Source organism: Vulpes vulpes, chromosome 2 (assembly GCF_048418805.1).
Source record: "Vulpes vulpes isolate BD-2025 chromosome 2, VulVul3, whole genome shotgun sequence".
NCBI lineage: Eukaryota > Metazoa > Chordata > Mammalia > Carnivora > Canidae > Vulpes > Vulpes vulpes.
In genome coordinates, this window is record NC_132781.1 from 23,397,172 (window position 1) to 23,412,575 (window position 15,404).

A 15,404-nucleotide genomic window follows, 5' to 3' on the forward strand; every position below is an offset into this window, starting at 1 on the left:
GGCCTTCGGGTGAGACCCAGATGAGCCACGGAGGGGGAAGGGCTGGCTTCCAACCCTCTCCAGGCCCTTTCCTATCCCTTATTCCTGAGGTGTCAGATGGGACCCAGCATCCAGCCTTGTCCCTCTTTTTCTCCTCTGTGGGGAAGGGCTCCTGAGAAGGGTGTTGCCTCCTCATCTTGCCAGCTAGGGATGGGGTCGAGTGTCCTCTACTGTAGGCAATGGGAATTGCAACAGCCGGGCCAGCCGGCTCACCTCACCCTCCTGACTGGTGAGGAGCACTGTTACCCCTTTTTACTGAGAGGGACACGGAGACTCAGAGTGTGTAAGTGACCTGCCCAGGGTTGCACAGCAGGAACCCCCAGGCTACGCCCTCTGAAAATGGAGGCTTGATGACTTCAGGTCCTTTCAGCTAGAGAGTTACTCACACCAACCCCTGCTGTTTGTAAAGTGCTTCCATGCCCACAACCCAGCGTTCCCATCTGGGCTGTATTCTGGGGGTGCCTGATTCAAGGAAGGAGAAGTGGAGGTGGAAGGAATTCCTTCTCCAGGGAAGGACTCCCAACAGTAATGATCCCAACTAAAGCCCCTAAACTCAGATCTGAAGGACCGAAGGCTTTTGGAGTGAGAGAAGGAGGAGGCCATTGATCTGCATGGTTAGGTAAGATTCATTCATTTATTCATACTGAAGAACTTCCTGAGCATTTTCTCCTTATGTCAACACTACACTAGGCACAGGAATGCAAATATGAGTGAGACTATAGGGGAGGATCAAAGGAGTTTCCTAGTCCAGGTTCCTGTAGGTGGGGCCCAAACTCCCTCCCCAGGATCTCAGCAGCGGAGGCTGAAGGAGTACAGTGGGAGGTTGAAGCAGATGCCTTCCGCCCCACAAGCAAAAGAAATCTGTCACTGCTGTCTCAGGGTAAGAGTTTTCAGCATTGTCCCCCAGAAGAGACAGCTGTGAATATCATCATCCTTCCAGAATTTTCCTCCTGTGTGTGTATGGGGGGAGGGGTTGCAGAAGGTGGGGAGGGGAGCCAAGGCTTTTGGAGCACTCAGGAATCCTAGAGTGTAGACCTGGCAAGATCCCAGGATATCCCCTAGGACAACTGCCCTGAAGGCTTCTACCGAAGAAGATTCTAGGGGGTTTTTGGAGCAATAGAACATCGTACCCTCCGGTTCCTCAAACCCTGGCTTCACCTCAGGGCCTTTATCTGTGGCCTCTGCAGAAGGAACCCCTTCCTCCCAAATGTTATTTGATGATGACATATAGAAAAATGATTCTTCTGTTGTCACTGCCAGGAGCCCCAGGACGCAAGCTGCATCATTTGCCCCTTTACAGAAACCCAGTCTTACCCTGGCTCCAGAAGGAGATATTCTCTCTGTGACACTCTCCCCAACTTCCATATTCCTACTCCAAGCTATCATACCAATTTCTTTATATCTCTGGGGATGGGAAGCAGCCATATTCCAGTAACCTGATTTTTATCAAGAGAGAAACACTCCAGGGATTTGTTCATTCACTGCAAATATTTATTGAGCACCTATTAAGTCTGGGCACTGTTTAAGGCGGTAGGGATGCAGTAGTGATTAAGATGAAGTTCTTGTCAGCTCATTTCCAGACTAATGAGAAACAGACAATAAAAATAAATACGTTCAGACTTTCGTATAATAGTAAGCTATACAGAAACTAAAGAAAGTTAAGGGGGATAGTACATGTTGGGGGGAGGTAGTCCTTCATCATTAGGATTTATTTGGGAGGGGAGATAATTCACTTTTTTTTTTTTTTTTGCTTCACTCTCCTTGGAGATAAGAGGATCTAGGTGTCCCCTACTCTGGACTCCTCGGCCCATTTTGGCAGCTCAGCTTCAGAGGGCAGGGTCTTGGTATTTGAAGGGGCCGGAAAACCAGCCCCTCGGAATTTGGTCAAGGGGCCATTAGAAACTGCATTAGAGAAACGCAAACAAGCCTATTTATGATCTTCCCTGGGTGAAATAATACTCACCGCCCCCCCCCCCCACTGATTTTTTTTCCTTTGTTCATCTTGCACACACTGAATGCCTAACTCATTTTTTTTTTTTTTTTAAGCTCAGTGTGTGCCAGGCGCTGTTCTCGGGCTCCGGAACAGAGAGGAAGGAGACATTCTCTGCCCGCGGGAGTCCCTGCCTTGGCAAAACTTGTAAACAACCATCGCCTCACTTCAGTTTTTCACCCAGCTCAGTGTTCGTGATCCATCTATGTTGATTCATGCAGCCCGCAAGAGGGTAGATGTGAACATTCCCATTTTACAGATGCGAAAACCGTGGCTGCTAAGGGAAAAGCGAAGCGTTCCGCGACGACTAGAGGGCGGGACGCCACCGGGCCACGTGCAGCGGCGTCTCGCCCCTCGCGATCCCACCCGCACACGCTCCCTCTCCGCCTCCCTCCCAGCCGCCGCCGCGCCGGGTCCACGTGTGTGTGTCTGTGTGCGGAATGGGGACGGGGGCGGTGCCGCCGGAGGGGTGGGGTCCAGGCCCACGTCACAGGCAGTGGCGCCCAATCAGCGGCGGGCTCGCGGCCCCGGCGCTGGTATTGGGGCAGCGAGGGGGCAGTTCTCTATAACGCGGTCTCCGGGAGCCAGCGGGGAAGAAAGAAGCCGAGCGGGCGGAAGGCGCCCTCCCCGCCGCCTGGGCCCGGGCACCGGGTGCCGGGCCCGGGGTCCTTCCCGCCTCCCGCGGCCGCCGGCCGCTTTGTTTCCCCAGCCTCTGCGCCCTGGTCTACTCGAGAGGGGCTCCCGCCGGGGCTGCGCAGGGAACGCGGCGGCAGGAAGGGCGGCCGACCGCGCCGGGACTCGCAGGGACCCAGGAGTCCGGCCGCCGGGAGGGCCGCGTGACGAGATCGAGGAGGGAGCCAGAGCTCCGCGGCCCGGGGTTGCGGGCCGGGGGCGCCCGTGAGCAGAGACCTCCCCGTCGAGGGGGGGCGATGTTCCCCTCGCCCGTGGGCTCTTCGGGCAGCCCGGGCACACCGCCGCTGGGACCAGGGCCCCCGCAGTGGGCGCCCCCCCGGGCGGTTCCATGGAAACTCTGTGCCCCGCTCCCCGCCTCGCAGTGCCGGCGTCCCCGCGAGGGTCGCCCTGCTCCCCGACACCCCGGAAGCCGCGTCGGGGGACCCAGGAGTTCTCTCCGCTGTGCCTGCGTGCCCTTGCCTTCTGCGCCCTTGCCAAACCTCGGGCGTCCTCTCTGGACCTGGGGCCTGGGGAGCTGGCGCCGCGGGGCCCGGTGCTGCTGGGCCCTCGCGCCCCCCTGTGCACCGGCGGCTGGGCCCCGGATGGCCTGAAGCACCTCGCGGGACCCGCCGCGCGGTCCAGCGATCCGGACTCCCCGGCCGGTCAGGATGCCGACGCCGCAGTGTGCCGCGGCCGTGGCGAGGAGGAAGAGGGCGGAGGCGGTTTCCCGCACTCGGGCTCTCGCTCCGGCGCACCTCCCGGCCGCTGCCCGGCGCCCCGGCGCCCTCGGGAATCTCCGACCAGCTCCGCCTCCGCTCCGCCTCAGCCAGCCTCGGGTCTCGACTCCCAGCCCGGCCCCGCCGCCAGCCCCCATCAGGAGCCCGGTTCCCCGCCTCCGCCGCCACCTGCGGGCCTCGCCACCGAGCCCGCGGGTCCCGGGGCCGCGCCGGAGCCGCCCGCGCCGGGCCAGACGGCCGCAGTCGATGGAAACGCCCCGCAGGCCGCCCCGGAGGCACCGGCCGCTGGCCCCTCGACGGCCGGCGGAGCCCCGGCCGCGCCCGGCGATCTGCGCCAGGAACATTTCGATCGTCTGATCCGCCGGTCGAAACTTTGGTGTTACGCGAAGGGCTTCGCCCTCGACACTCCGAGTTTGCGCCGGGGCCCGGAGCGGCCGCCTGCGAAAGGGCCCGCCCGGGGAACCGCCAAGAAACGCCGACGGCCGCCGCCCCCCCATCGCAGCGCACAGCCCCGCCGCCCTGCACCGACGCTCCCCACCTCCAGCACCTTCAGCCTCCTCGACTCCTTCCCCTGCCCCCCGGCCCTGGTGGTGGGGGAGGACGGAGACTTAGGGCCGGCATCCTCGCTTCGCCTGCAGGGAGACGCTAAGCCCCCGCCTGCCCACCCGCTGTGGAGGTGGCAGATAGGGGGTCCTGCTGTCCCTGAGCCCCCAGGCCTCAAATTCTGGGGGATCAACCTGGAGGAACTTTGAGCCTGAGACCTCTTCTGCCAAGGGGGGAAATTTGGGGCCACGGCCAAGCTTTGGGCCCCAGGATAGGGCCTCGTTTCTCACATTTTGCCTGTTCCTTTACGTTTTATGGGCTGCGGTCAGAGGGACCTCAAGTGACAGTGATCTTCAAGCACCTAAGTGTTTGGGGTGACACCCCCTCCCCCTCATCCTTTGGAGACGAACCAAGGGCTGCAGTCAGGAGAAGGCTTAACGGAAAAAGGCTTAATGACATAGATTCCAATCCCTCCCCTCTTCCATCTCGGATCTCTGGGGGCAGGGCCTTCACCCCAGGGGGAGTAAAGGAGGCTACCGCTCAAAGACAAGGAAAAAAAAGAGGGAGAGAGACCTTGGTGATGGACAAACCGGTTGTTTCTGTGGGCGAGCCAGGGGTGGAGGGGGCCGTTGTGGGGGTGGGGAGGTGATTGGCAGCTCCCTGGGGGCATCCCCCACCCCCACCATCCAGGCCTTTAACCCTTCACTCCCCTCCGGCCTTCCCCTGCACTCCGAGCCCCGCCAGAGCCTTCATGGGGGAGGGGACAGCCTGAGCTAGGGGCAGATCACTCCCTCCCTCTTTTCCCGAGCCCTCTCCCCTGACCAAGGCAGGTGACCCCTAATTGGTGATGTCTTCAGTCTCAGCCACCAGCCTTTCCCCTTTTGTCCGCTTTTTGAAGTTTCTCCCTTTTAATTTTTCCTGTTTGCTTTCAGTTTAAAAGGTCCGATGGGTAAAAGAGGTCCTCCTCCTGGATCCATCAGCCCCCTCCCCCAGTTTGCTTCTCTGGTTTGTAGGGGATGGGCCGGGGGACCGCCTCCCCTCCAAAGGCGCAGACCTTGCCTGGGGAAAGGGCCGGGGATGGTCCCAGGGAAAGTAATAGAAGGTGGAAGAGTCAATAAAATCAGACCAAACAAGTTGCCTTTCGAGGTCCTCTCCACCGATTTATGCATGAGAGAGGGTGGAGGTAGAGGGCAGGCCTGGGTCCAGTCTTTGGACACCCAAAACTCAGCCCCCTCAAAGGCTAGAGGTGAGGCCAGCTGCTCCTTACAGAAGGGGTAAATTGAGGAGGTCTTGCCCTAACCTCCAGGGTCCCGCGGGGCCTGAAGGAGCGGAGTTTGAGTTTGAATGGGAGCTGGGCTAGTTGTCTGCAGCTTCCTTCCCTAACTCCAGGCATTTCGGGAGTTGTCAGGGACCTGATGGATCCGATGGGGGCAGGGCTAGGGGATTAGTTTTGAGGTCAGAGGTGCTGTTTTCCAGGGGGGGAGGGGAGTGGTAGGCCTGGACCCCGCCCGGCTGCTGCTGGGAGGACCCCCTAGAGTTTGAGAGGGCTGAACTGGCCCTCTCCTCCACCCAGGTGAGGTCAGGGGAGGTTAGCTCTTAGGGAGACTCCTTAGGTGTGAGGGGAACCTGGGGGTGACAGATCTGCCCGCCAAGTGAGGGACCCAGTGACCCTTCTGCCCACACTAGTGAATAGCACCCCCTTGCCCCCCCCAAAAACGGGGTGAGGGAGGAACAGTTCCCACGTTCGATACTGGGGAAGGACTTGTCTCCTTTTCTGTGAAAATGCTTTGTAAAAAGTTGTTATTGTTTGCATAGAGCAGATTCTCAAGAAAAACTGTTTGGGGCCACAAAAATTTTGTTTGTTTTAAAAGCTGTCTCTTCTCATTTTTTTCCCACCCCCACCCCAAGGGGGGAGGGTGGGGGTGGGGTAGGTGGGCGTGGGTTGGACTTTGCTCTCTTTCTCCTCAACATCTGGCCTTTCTGAACCCGGCTGACCTCCCCTCCCCCCTCCAGCTGTGTTGTGGGGAGGAGGGGGAGGGCAGGGAGAGGGCCTCCCACTCCTGTGCTTCAGGGTTCAGGGGTATCCAGCTTATTTTACGCCCCTCAAGATCGGGGAAGGCAGAGGAAGAAGGCTGACCTGAGAGGTGGGAAGAGGGGGTCTTTCTTGTCTGCAAGGAGAAATTCTGAAAGGCAGGCTCCCGTTTTTAAAAATCTCCCTGCTTTTACTAATGTGGTCTGGGGTCAGCTTTGGGCTCTTTCTCCACCAGCCTGGGCGGGATGGTGCGCGCTCTGGGAGCAGGAGGAAGGTGGGTCCTTAGAATACCCTTTGCGGACTCTACTTCCCTGACAGTGAGGTGTGATGCAGTGAATTTGTCTGCCCTCCTTCCTCCTTTGGTGGAAGCATTCAACATTAAACCTTAGCCTGGAAGGAGTCTAGGCGGTGAGTTAAAAAACACACCTTTTGGCCAGACCTGGAACTCCCCTCCCTTGCTGAATGGTTTAATTTGGAGAAACTCAGGGCTAGAAGCCTCTCTAGAAGCTTTCTAGTCATTCCGCAGAATGGGGAACTGTATTAGTTTTCCTTCAGCTGCTGTAACAATTTACCACAAACTTGGTGCCTTCCAACAACAGGAAATCTTTCCTCTCACGCTTCTGGAGGCCAGGGGTCTAAAGTTAAGTTGTTGGGAGGGCCCTGCTCTCTCCCAAGGCTATCGAGGAGAATCCCTTCCCTGCTTCTTCCAGCTCCTGGAGGCTCCAGGCGTTCCTTGGGTTGCGGCCACGTCACTCCCATCTGCCTCCATCTACACGTGGCCCTCCCTCTCTCCCTCTACTTGTGTCTTTTATAAGGACACTTATGGATTTAGGGCCCACCCAGATAATCCAGCATGAGTTCATTTTGCCAGTCTTAATTTGGTTACATCTGGAAAGACCCTTGTTCCAAATAAGGTCACATTCATAGGTTTCGGGGGGAGGGGAGTTAGGATACAGAGATCTTTTTGGGGTATTGCCATTCAGCCCATTACAGAAATGGAGTTCCTGAAAGGGGAAACTTGCCCAGATTTTCTGGGGGAAGGAAGCACATGCTGCAGTATGTGGGGTTGGTTGGGTGTGGGGCCGTAAGTCTTCCTGAATTGGAGCAGTTTGGAGAAAGGGTAGACTTGGACTCCTTGCTTTTTCCAGGCTAACCCCAAGGATGCTAGGACTCCACCCCCCACAATACTGAGCCAGGAGGGCAACTCAGTCTCCCCAGAAGGGTCCCATGAGTCTCCCTTCCTCCCTTCCTGTTTCCTCGCCCTCGCTTTGGAGCCCTCCCTTTGGAGCCTCGTCAGTCTCCCCAGCCCCTGTTCTCAGATTGTCATTGGGTGTCTGTCCTTCCTTCTCCCTCTCCCCACCCAAACTTTGCATCCTCTGATGCTCTGCCAGTGGTCCCCGTGTGTTTGGCGGGATATGGAGGTGGAGGGTCTTCCTTGGCTTCTGCCTGGGTCTCTTTCTGTGTGTTCTCTTTCCTTTTAGTCTCAGATGGTCTCTCTTCTGTGGCCACCCCCAACAGCTCTGGGGCCGGTTGTCTGCCCCTCCTCATCAAGACCACCTGCAGGACCCTGAGAGTGAAGGGATTCCTTAAATTGTGTTCCCCAGGCGCCTTGCCCGCCTCCCCCTAGTCTAGCTCTGCTTGCCATACCTCCCTCCTCCTGGGAGCTGCCCCCACATATTCTGCTTCTTGCCTCTTAAATCTTTGCAGCTTGACTTCTCCCTGACATGACTTTTTCCAGAGTCACTCACCACAGCCCCCCAACCACACATCCAGGGGTTGCCTCGGGGCCATCCTGACTCTTGTGTTCCTCCATGACTTCTGCTGGATATTCACCAGGGTTGGTTAGTTCTCCTCCCATTAGAAGTCCCTGCTCTGGGGCAGCCTGGGTGGCTTGGTGGTTTAGCACTGCCTTCGGCCCAGGGCATGATCCTGGAGACTGGGGACTGAGTCCCATGTCAGGTTCCCTGCATGGAGAACTCTCTGCTTGTGTCTCTGCCTCTCTCTCTCTGTGTGTGTGTCTCTCATAGATAAATAAATAAAAATCTTAAAAAGAAATAAAAATAAAGGGATCCCTGGGTGGCTCAGCCGTTTAGTGCCTGCCTTTGGCCCAGGGCGTGGAGTCCCAGGATCCATCCCTGCATCAGGCTCCCTGCCTTGAGCCTGCTTTTCCTCCCTCTGCCTGTGCCTCTGCCTCTCTCTGTGTCTCTCATGAATGAATAAATAAAATCTTTAAAAAAAATAGAAATAAAAATAAAGTAGTCCCTGCTTTGTCTTCTCTGCTCCCTCTTTTTCCTCTGACTTCAGGAAGCTTTAAAATACATGGAGCTCCGTGATGTCCAGGTGGTGTCTCCCCTTCGCTGCTATGTCTCCCCAGGTGATTCCCTTCATCTCTTCCTCCCTCTCAAGTCTTCATCTGGCACTTGCATAGGTAAGAATCGAAATGACTGTCCCTGCCTCCTTGCCCTCCAGCCTAGCCCCTCTTCTGAGCTTTGGTCTCAGTATCTCCAAGTGGTTGCTGGCAACTCATACTTTCCTATTGAAAACTCAGCTCAGCGTCTCCACGCCCTGCCCACATCAGCCCCCGCCCGCACCAGTCAGCCAACATTCTGGTGACAGCTCTGCCTTTCTACTCAAGCCTCAGCTCCTTGAATTCTCACCAGGGTCCTCTCCTTTAACTAACTGCTGTCTATTTCTGAACCTCCGCCTCCTGCTGGTGTCTCCAGAGCCTCTTGTATCCTCTCCATGAGGGTGTGACACACTCCATGCCTAGTCTGGGCTATTGCTAGAAACTAGCCACCTAACTAGTTTCTATATCTCTGGTTTTCCTCTGATACCCTTGCATCTGATTACCTTCCTACTCAGCAAGTTCCCTGATTTTATTAAATGCAGCCTCCTTGGCCTATCATTTGGGGCCTTCTAGGATTCAACCCTAATTCTCATGGCCCTGTTTCTTCACTTTATGCACCATGTGGTCCATCACATTGGACTATCCTTCCTTCCCCAGCCACCTACCTCTTTTTTACCTCCATTCTCCAAAGCTCATTTGAAATGGCATCTCTCCACAAAGTCTTTTTTGATTCCCCCCGTTGGATGTCATCCATGCCATCTTTAGACCCTCTTTATCTCTTTTATGTCTGGAGCAGAGGTGGTGGAGTATGGTGGAGCAATTTGGGCTTTGGAGTCAAACACTCCCCTTTCCCCCCTCTTCATGGAGAACCTGGGAAGCTAAGTCCAGCCACCAGGGGGGAAATCATCTTTCTGTCTGTCCTAAGCTTTTATTTCATTGCTTTGGCCTTAATTGGGAGTTATTAACACGAAACGGCCACTTCAAAATCACTCCTATGATTGTAGAAACTTCCCAAGGAGACACTATCCAGTGTGCCAACTTCCCCTACATAGTGTTTATATTTTCTTTACATAGAGATTAAAAATTAAGGTTATTGATGATAAGCTTATAGTTGTGATTTTTTTCTCCTTATTTCTACAGTCATCTTGTATTTTGCATTTAATTTTCTTTAGGTCCTGAGTCTGTGTCCCGTAACACCAGGCACACGATGAATACTTGTCCAATGCAGAGTGCATATTTTTAAAGGTTTATTTAAAGGATCACACAGGAGCGCGGGGAGTGGCACTTGGCCGGGATGCAGTTCCAGAGCCGTCCACTAGATGCTGCTGTCTGCTAGCGCCAGAGGATGATGCCAGGCTGGAGAAGGGTGGATGGGGGAAGGAAGTTAAGTCTTGCAAGTATTTGAGCACCTCCCAGTGCTGGGGCCTGGGGAGAGGGATGTGTTGGACATGGTCTCTGCCTACAAGGAATTTAGTCAGGTGCTTTGCATACATTATCTTGCTTTCGTAACAATAGATGGATATTATTATGTCTAGTAGGTGAGGAAATGGGAAGCTCAGAGAGGTTAATTTTACTGAGGTCACACAGCCAGTGGAGGAGTGGTTTAACTCTAGTCTGTCTGATTGGGTTTTCCCCTAATAGCAGTTGTCATAACAAACACTTACATGGCACAGGTTTGGAGCTGGGCACCGTTCTAAGGGCTTTATGCCTAGTTGCTCATCTAATCCACAGAGCAACACTAAGAGGTAGGTATTATTATTATCCCCATTTTGCAGCTGGGGAAACAGGTATAGAGAGGTTAAGCCCACACAGAATTGCACCGTTAGAGTTTGTGCTTTTTTTTAAAGATTTTATTTTTTATTTAGAGAGAACACATGCATACACTCGTGAGTGAGGGGAGGGGCAGAGGGAGAGGGAGAGGGAATCTCAAGCAGACTCTGTGTTGAGTTCAGAGCCTGATGTGGGGGCCAATTCCACTACCCTAAGACCATGACCTGAGCCAAAATCAAGAGTTGGACGCTTACCCACTGAGCCACCCAGGCACCCTGGAGTCAGTGCTCTTAATGACTACACTGCTGCCATGTTTCACCACCTCAGCATCAACCAGCTGTAGACCAGAGGCAGCCTCCCACCAATATTTGGAAATCACAGAATGCTGTGCCAGAGACACAAAGACACAGAACCTGACCCCGAGGAGCCTAAAGCTGCATGGGAAAAGGAGAACATGCAGTCTCCTTCTTGGCTCTCCACAGACGTGCTAGCTGCTCCAGCCAAGTGGTTTACCCTCTCTGGGCTTGGGGAGAGGGATGTGTAATATCACCACCTAAAACCAGGAGACTTTAGCAGGAAGTGACTCAGGAACAGAAGGTTTATTTCCATGATGATCAATTGCACAATTATATCGCTTAAAAAAAAAAAAAAACAGAGGTAAAGTTATCTACTTTAAAATGCACGAAAATCCAGCTTGGTTAACATTACACATGTGCCTACCAGTGTGATCACCACCCATTTTTCTAGTCTAGCCCTCTGGGAATAACCTGGACACAACCACCTTGCTGGCCTCTATCCCTGCAAATTCATCTGGAATGTTTTTAACCTTCATAGAAGTGAAAGGTACTTTTTTGGTCCTGGCTTCTTTTGTTCAACCTTATACATTTGATATTCATCGTGCTGTTTCATGTGGCAGTATTTCTTTTCATTGCCATGGACAATGGGCTAAGGGTTGTAGAGAAGAAATAGCTCAAACATTGTGTTCCTCTCCCCAAAGCTTGCGGCTTAGGAAGGGAGAGAGACAAGTGAGCAAACAGCCACAGTGTGGCATGACAAGGTAGAGATTAGTGAGGCTGAAGGATCAATGGAGCAGGTGGGAGCCCTGGGGAATCAGGGAGGACTTCCCAGAGGAGGAGAAATCTGAATTGGGTCTCAAAGGTAGATAGTTCATGAAGTGGAGAAGGCCAGGGAGGTGCTGAGGACAGAGCACAGAGTGGGCAGCTTGAGTGAATAGGGCCCTTAAACAGATCATATTGCCTGGAGTGCGGGATATGGGTGACAAGAGATGAAGTAGATAGAGGTCAGATCACAAAAGATCTTATATATCAGGGTAAGGAGTTTCTTCTGAAGGCAACAAAGAGCCCCTAAAGGATGGCCCCATCAGACTGCAATGGCCATAAACTTTCCTTTACTTACCTTTTGTTCAACAAATATTAACCGAGCCCCTACTTTGTATGGGGCATTGTGCCAGGCATGGAGAGACTGTGTGAGCAAAACAAGCAGGGTCCTAGGGGCACCTGGGTGGCTCAGTGGTTGAGCATCTGCCTTTGGCTTAGGTTGTGACCCCAAGGTCCTGGGATCGAGTCCCACATCGGGCTCCCTGCAGGGAGCCTGCTTCTCTCTCTGCCTATGTCTCTGCCTGTCTCTGTGTCTCTCATGAATAAATAAATAAAATCTAAAAACAAAAACAAACAAACAAACAAACAAACAAAAACCAGGTCCTGGCTTTCTGGAGTTTGTGGGTGGGGGACAGAAGAATGAAGTCAACAGTCACACAGTTGAGACAAGTGCCGTGAAAAAGATGTGCAGGGGGCCAAGGGCTGTGTCCTGAGGGTTTGTCCTAGTCAGGGAGAGCAGAGGACTCTCTGGGGAAGCAAAGCTCCTGATGAGCTTGGGAAGATGACTAGAGGTTCATGGCAGGGAGAGCAGAGGGCAGTGTTTGGGGCGGCAGGGACAATTGGATGATGGTGTTGGGGCTGGTGGAGTTAGGTACATCAAAGAACTGAACATGACTAGAGCCTAGAGCAGGGGGGAGAAGCTGCACAGGGGCAGGGGCAGGGCTGGATCTTGCAGGGCCTTGTGGTAAGGATTTTGGCTTGTTCTCAGAGCACTGGGAAGCCCGAGGTGGGTTTAAGCGGGGCTGTGACAAGCAGATTTGCATTTGGAGAGGATCACTGCGCCTTCAGAGTGGATCATGTGAGCCAAGGCAGATGCGAGGAGGTTGGTGAGGAGCCTGTTGTCACAATCCAGGCCAGAGGTGGGGGTGGCAGGGGTGGGAATGGAGACCTAGAGCGAAGCCAACTCAGGTACTGTTGACCAGATGTGGGGAGGGTCAGCTGGGAGATGAAGGAGAGGGCAGTGACAAGAGCAGGTCTCAGGGCACTGACTTCAGACACTGGGCTGACAATGAGACAGGGAACACTGTGCTGAAGTGGGAGCTGGGGGCACATCCTGAGTTCGGATTTGAACCTGTGGGGTCTGAGACACCTTGAGACATCCAAGTTGGGTATTTGGGTCTGATGCTCATTGAAGAGGGGAGGGCCACAGATATACTCGTGTGAGGCACCTGGGAGTCTGTGGGAATGGAGGCTGGGAGGCTGGATGTGAGGCTCAGGGAAAGACTAGAAAGGGAGAAGAAGAGTGCTTAGGGCCTTGACAGATGCCCATGTTTCACTGGAGGATGGTGCGAAGTTTTGGGGAGGCGGATGCAGGCAGGGAGACCAGCTTGGAAGCTGTGAGAAAAGATGGAGGAGTCAGCAGGGAGAAGGAGAACAGAGTCCTCAGTGGAGATGAGTAGAAAGAATTGCCAGCGCTGAGTGTGGGGTGAGGGAGAGGAGGAGTCTGTGAGGCTGGCTTGGGTCCCGGCTTTTGGATTTTGGTACCCAGGTAGGTCTGCTGCTCAAGTGGGAAATCTGGAGTGCAAGTTGAAATGTTTGGAGTCGTCCACATATGACTGGACAAGAAGGACCAGCAGCATGTGTCAAGAGAAGAGGGATCCGAGGAGAGAACCCTGAGGGACATTAGGGAAGGTGAGAGGGAGGCTCTGGTGACTGCTGTTGGTTGACCACCAGAATCTGTGCTGAATGGCTGCCCAGCTGACTTGCCTCCCAGCCTCCCTCAAGATCTCAAGGTCAGGTGCCACCATATTCCTCCCATGGGGTGCCAGGGGGAGGTGGTGTGGGCGCTTCTCAAGACCCTAAATGTACCTTTTCTACTCCTTTTCCCTTTCCTGTGCTGGGCAGCCCAGCCTGGGGGCCACCCAGCTCCAGTCTTGGGTCACTGATAATGCCCTAGGGGGCAGTGCAGCAACACCACAGAAAGAACCTGGGTTTCCTTGGAATGCCTGCCCAGGGGTTTCCCACTTGCCCTGGAATGTTCACTCTGAACATGAGAAGAAGGAAACTACATTTTTAAGCCACTGTCTTTTTTGGATCTCTTTGTTACAGGAGTTTAGTGTAACGAATACAACTTAGCCTAACCAAGCTATAATACAATTTAGCATAGCCCGACTGATACCGTTAATTGGTATAATAAAAAAATTAGGTAGGTTACTATTATATTATATTGCATTTTAATTTTGTATTGTGTTAGACTACTACTACACTATAACTTATCCTCATTAACGCAAGAAGCGAGAGCGGACAGTGTATCCAGGAAGAGAAAGAGGGGGACAGGGTTGAATGTTGCACAAAGATCAGATAAAATAAGGGATTAAAGGGCGCCTGGGTGGCTCAGTGGTTGAACATTCTGTCTTCAGCTCAGGTCATGATCCCAGGATCCTGGGATCAAATCCCACATTGGGCTCCCTGAAGGGAGCTTGCTTCTCCTTCTGCCTAAGTCTCTGCCTCTCTCTCTGTGTCTCTCATGAATAAATAAATAAGATTTTTTAAAAAGGGGGGGTGGTGAAGAAGATCCATGGCCTTGGCAGCGAGGAGGTCATGGTGACTATTTTTTTTTAATTTTTAAAAAAGATTTTATTTATTTATTCATGAGAGACACAGAGAGAGCAGAGACGTAGAGGGAGAAGCAGACTCCTCACAGGGAGCCTGATGTGGGACTCGATACCTGGACCGGGGTCATACCCTGAGCCAAAGGCAGATGCCCAACCGCTGAGCCACCCAGGTGTCCCATGGTGATTGTATTGAGCCCTTTCAAGGGCATCCTGGGGTGAAATGGGAGGTAAAGAAGTAGATACAGCCAGCAGAGCCATCTCTTTGAGGAACTGGAATGTGAAGGAAAGAGATGGAGAAAGATCCAGAAGGGTACTCACATGAAGCATGGTTTTGGTGGATCTGGGGAAGACTCGGGGATTGAAGACACTGGCAAAAGGATGAGTGAGGGAGTGAGGCCTCCCTGGAGGGGCAGGAGCTGAGACCATGAGCTCAGGTGGAGGGGGAAGGAAATGTGTGTTCCCAGACGTGCCTGACTCATGCACATATGCACACAGATATACACACACACGCAAGAGATGGAAGAGCAGACGAGCGTAAAGACAGGCAACTTGGCAGCTGTGGGAGCGGGGAGGCAAAGGAACTTTCTAGAGAGCTTCCATTTTGTCTGAGAAGTTGGAGACTCAGTTGAGGGGTGCTGTGGGGTAGGGGAGAGACATGGGTAGAACTCAGTTGAGAGATGGCATCTGCTAACAAGGCAGAGAGAATGGGAAACCCAGAGTTGGTGGAGCCCCCAAATTTCCTGGGGGAGGGGGAGCTTTTTCCAGCTGAGCTTAGCCTCTGGTGTCTAGGAGTGCAGCAGGTAGGTGGATAGGCCTAAGGTGGGAATTCTTCCCATTATAGGCAGAAGATGTCAGGGGTCACGAGAATGAGGGTCTGAAGTGATGGATTCAGGGGTTGGACAGGGAAGGTAGTTAAGCCCGGAGTGGGGGTGGTGGTGGCAAGAATTCAGCAGACGATGGAGAAGCATGGAAGGTGCTGGGGAGGGCACAGAGCAGCTGCATGGAAAGAGGTAGCCCTGGAACTGGGAGACTTTGGCTAGTGGAGGCTGCTTACCCTTCCACCTTTACAGGGACCTCCAAGGTCACGCAGGATGACAGCAGGACTTGGGTTGGAGAGGCATTCTGGGAGTTAAGAGCCAGAGTCTTTGAAATATGGGCATGTGGGCAGTGCAGAGAGAGGCATGAGCCTTTCCTCTGCCCCTAGACTGTCTTTCCTGGGCCTCGGTCCCCCATTTCCTTCTGGGCTGAGTGACTTCCTGTAGCATAGGACGGGGCTGTTGGGATGCAGATGTGGGAGATCCCCTCTGCCCCCACGCAGACAT

At 53.8% G+C, this 15,404-nt stretch overlaps 1 protein-coding gene across 1 annotated transcript; it reads left to right on the forward strand.

Annotated features, from left to right (window-relative positions):
• Positions 1-2,564: 2,564 nt before the first annotated feature.
• Positions 2,565-5,851, forward strand: EPOP (elongin BC and polycomb repressive complex 2 associated protein). The gene has a single exon (XM_072747356.1). The coding sequence runs from the start codon at positions 3,051-3,053 to the stop codon at positions 4,188-4,190; it is 1,140 nt and encodes a 379-aa protein (XP_072603457.1). The 5' UTR covers positions 2,565-3,050; the 3' UTR covers positions 4,191-5,851.
• The last annotated feature ends 9,553 nt before the right edge of the window (positions 5,852-15,404 follow it).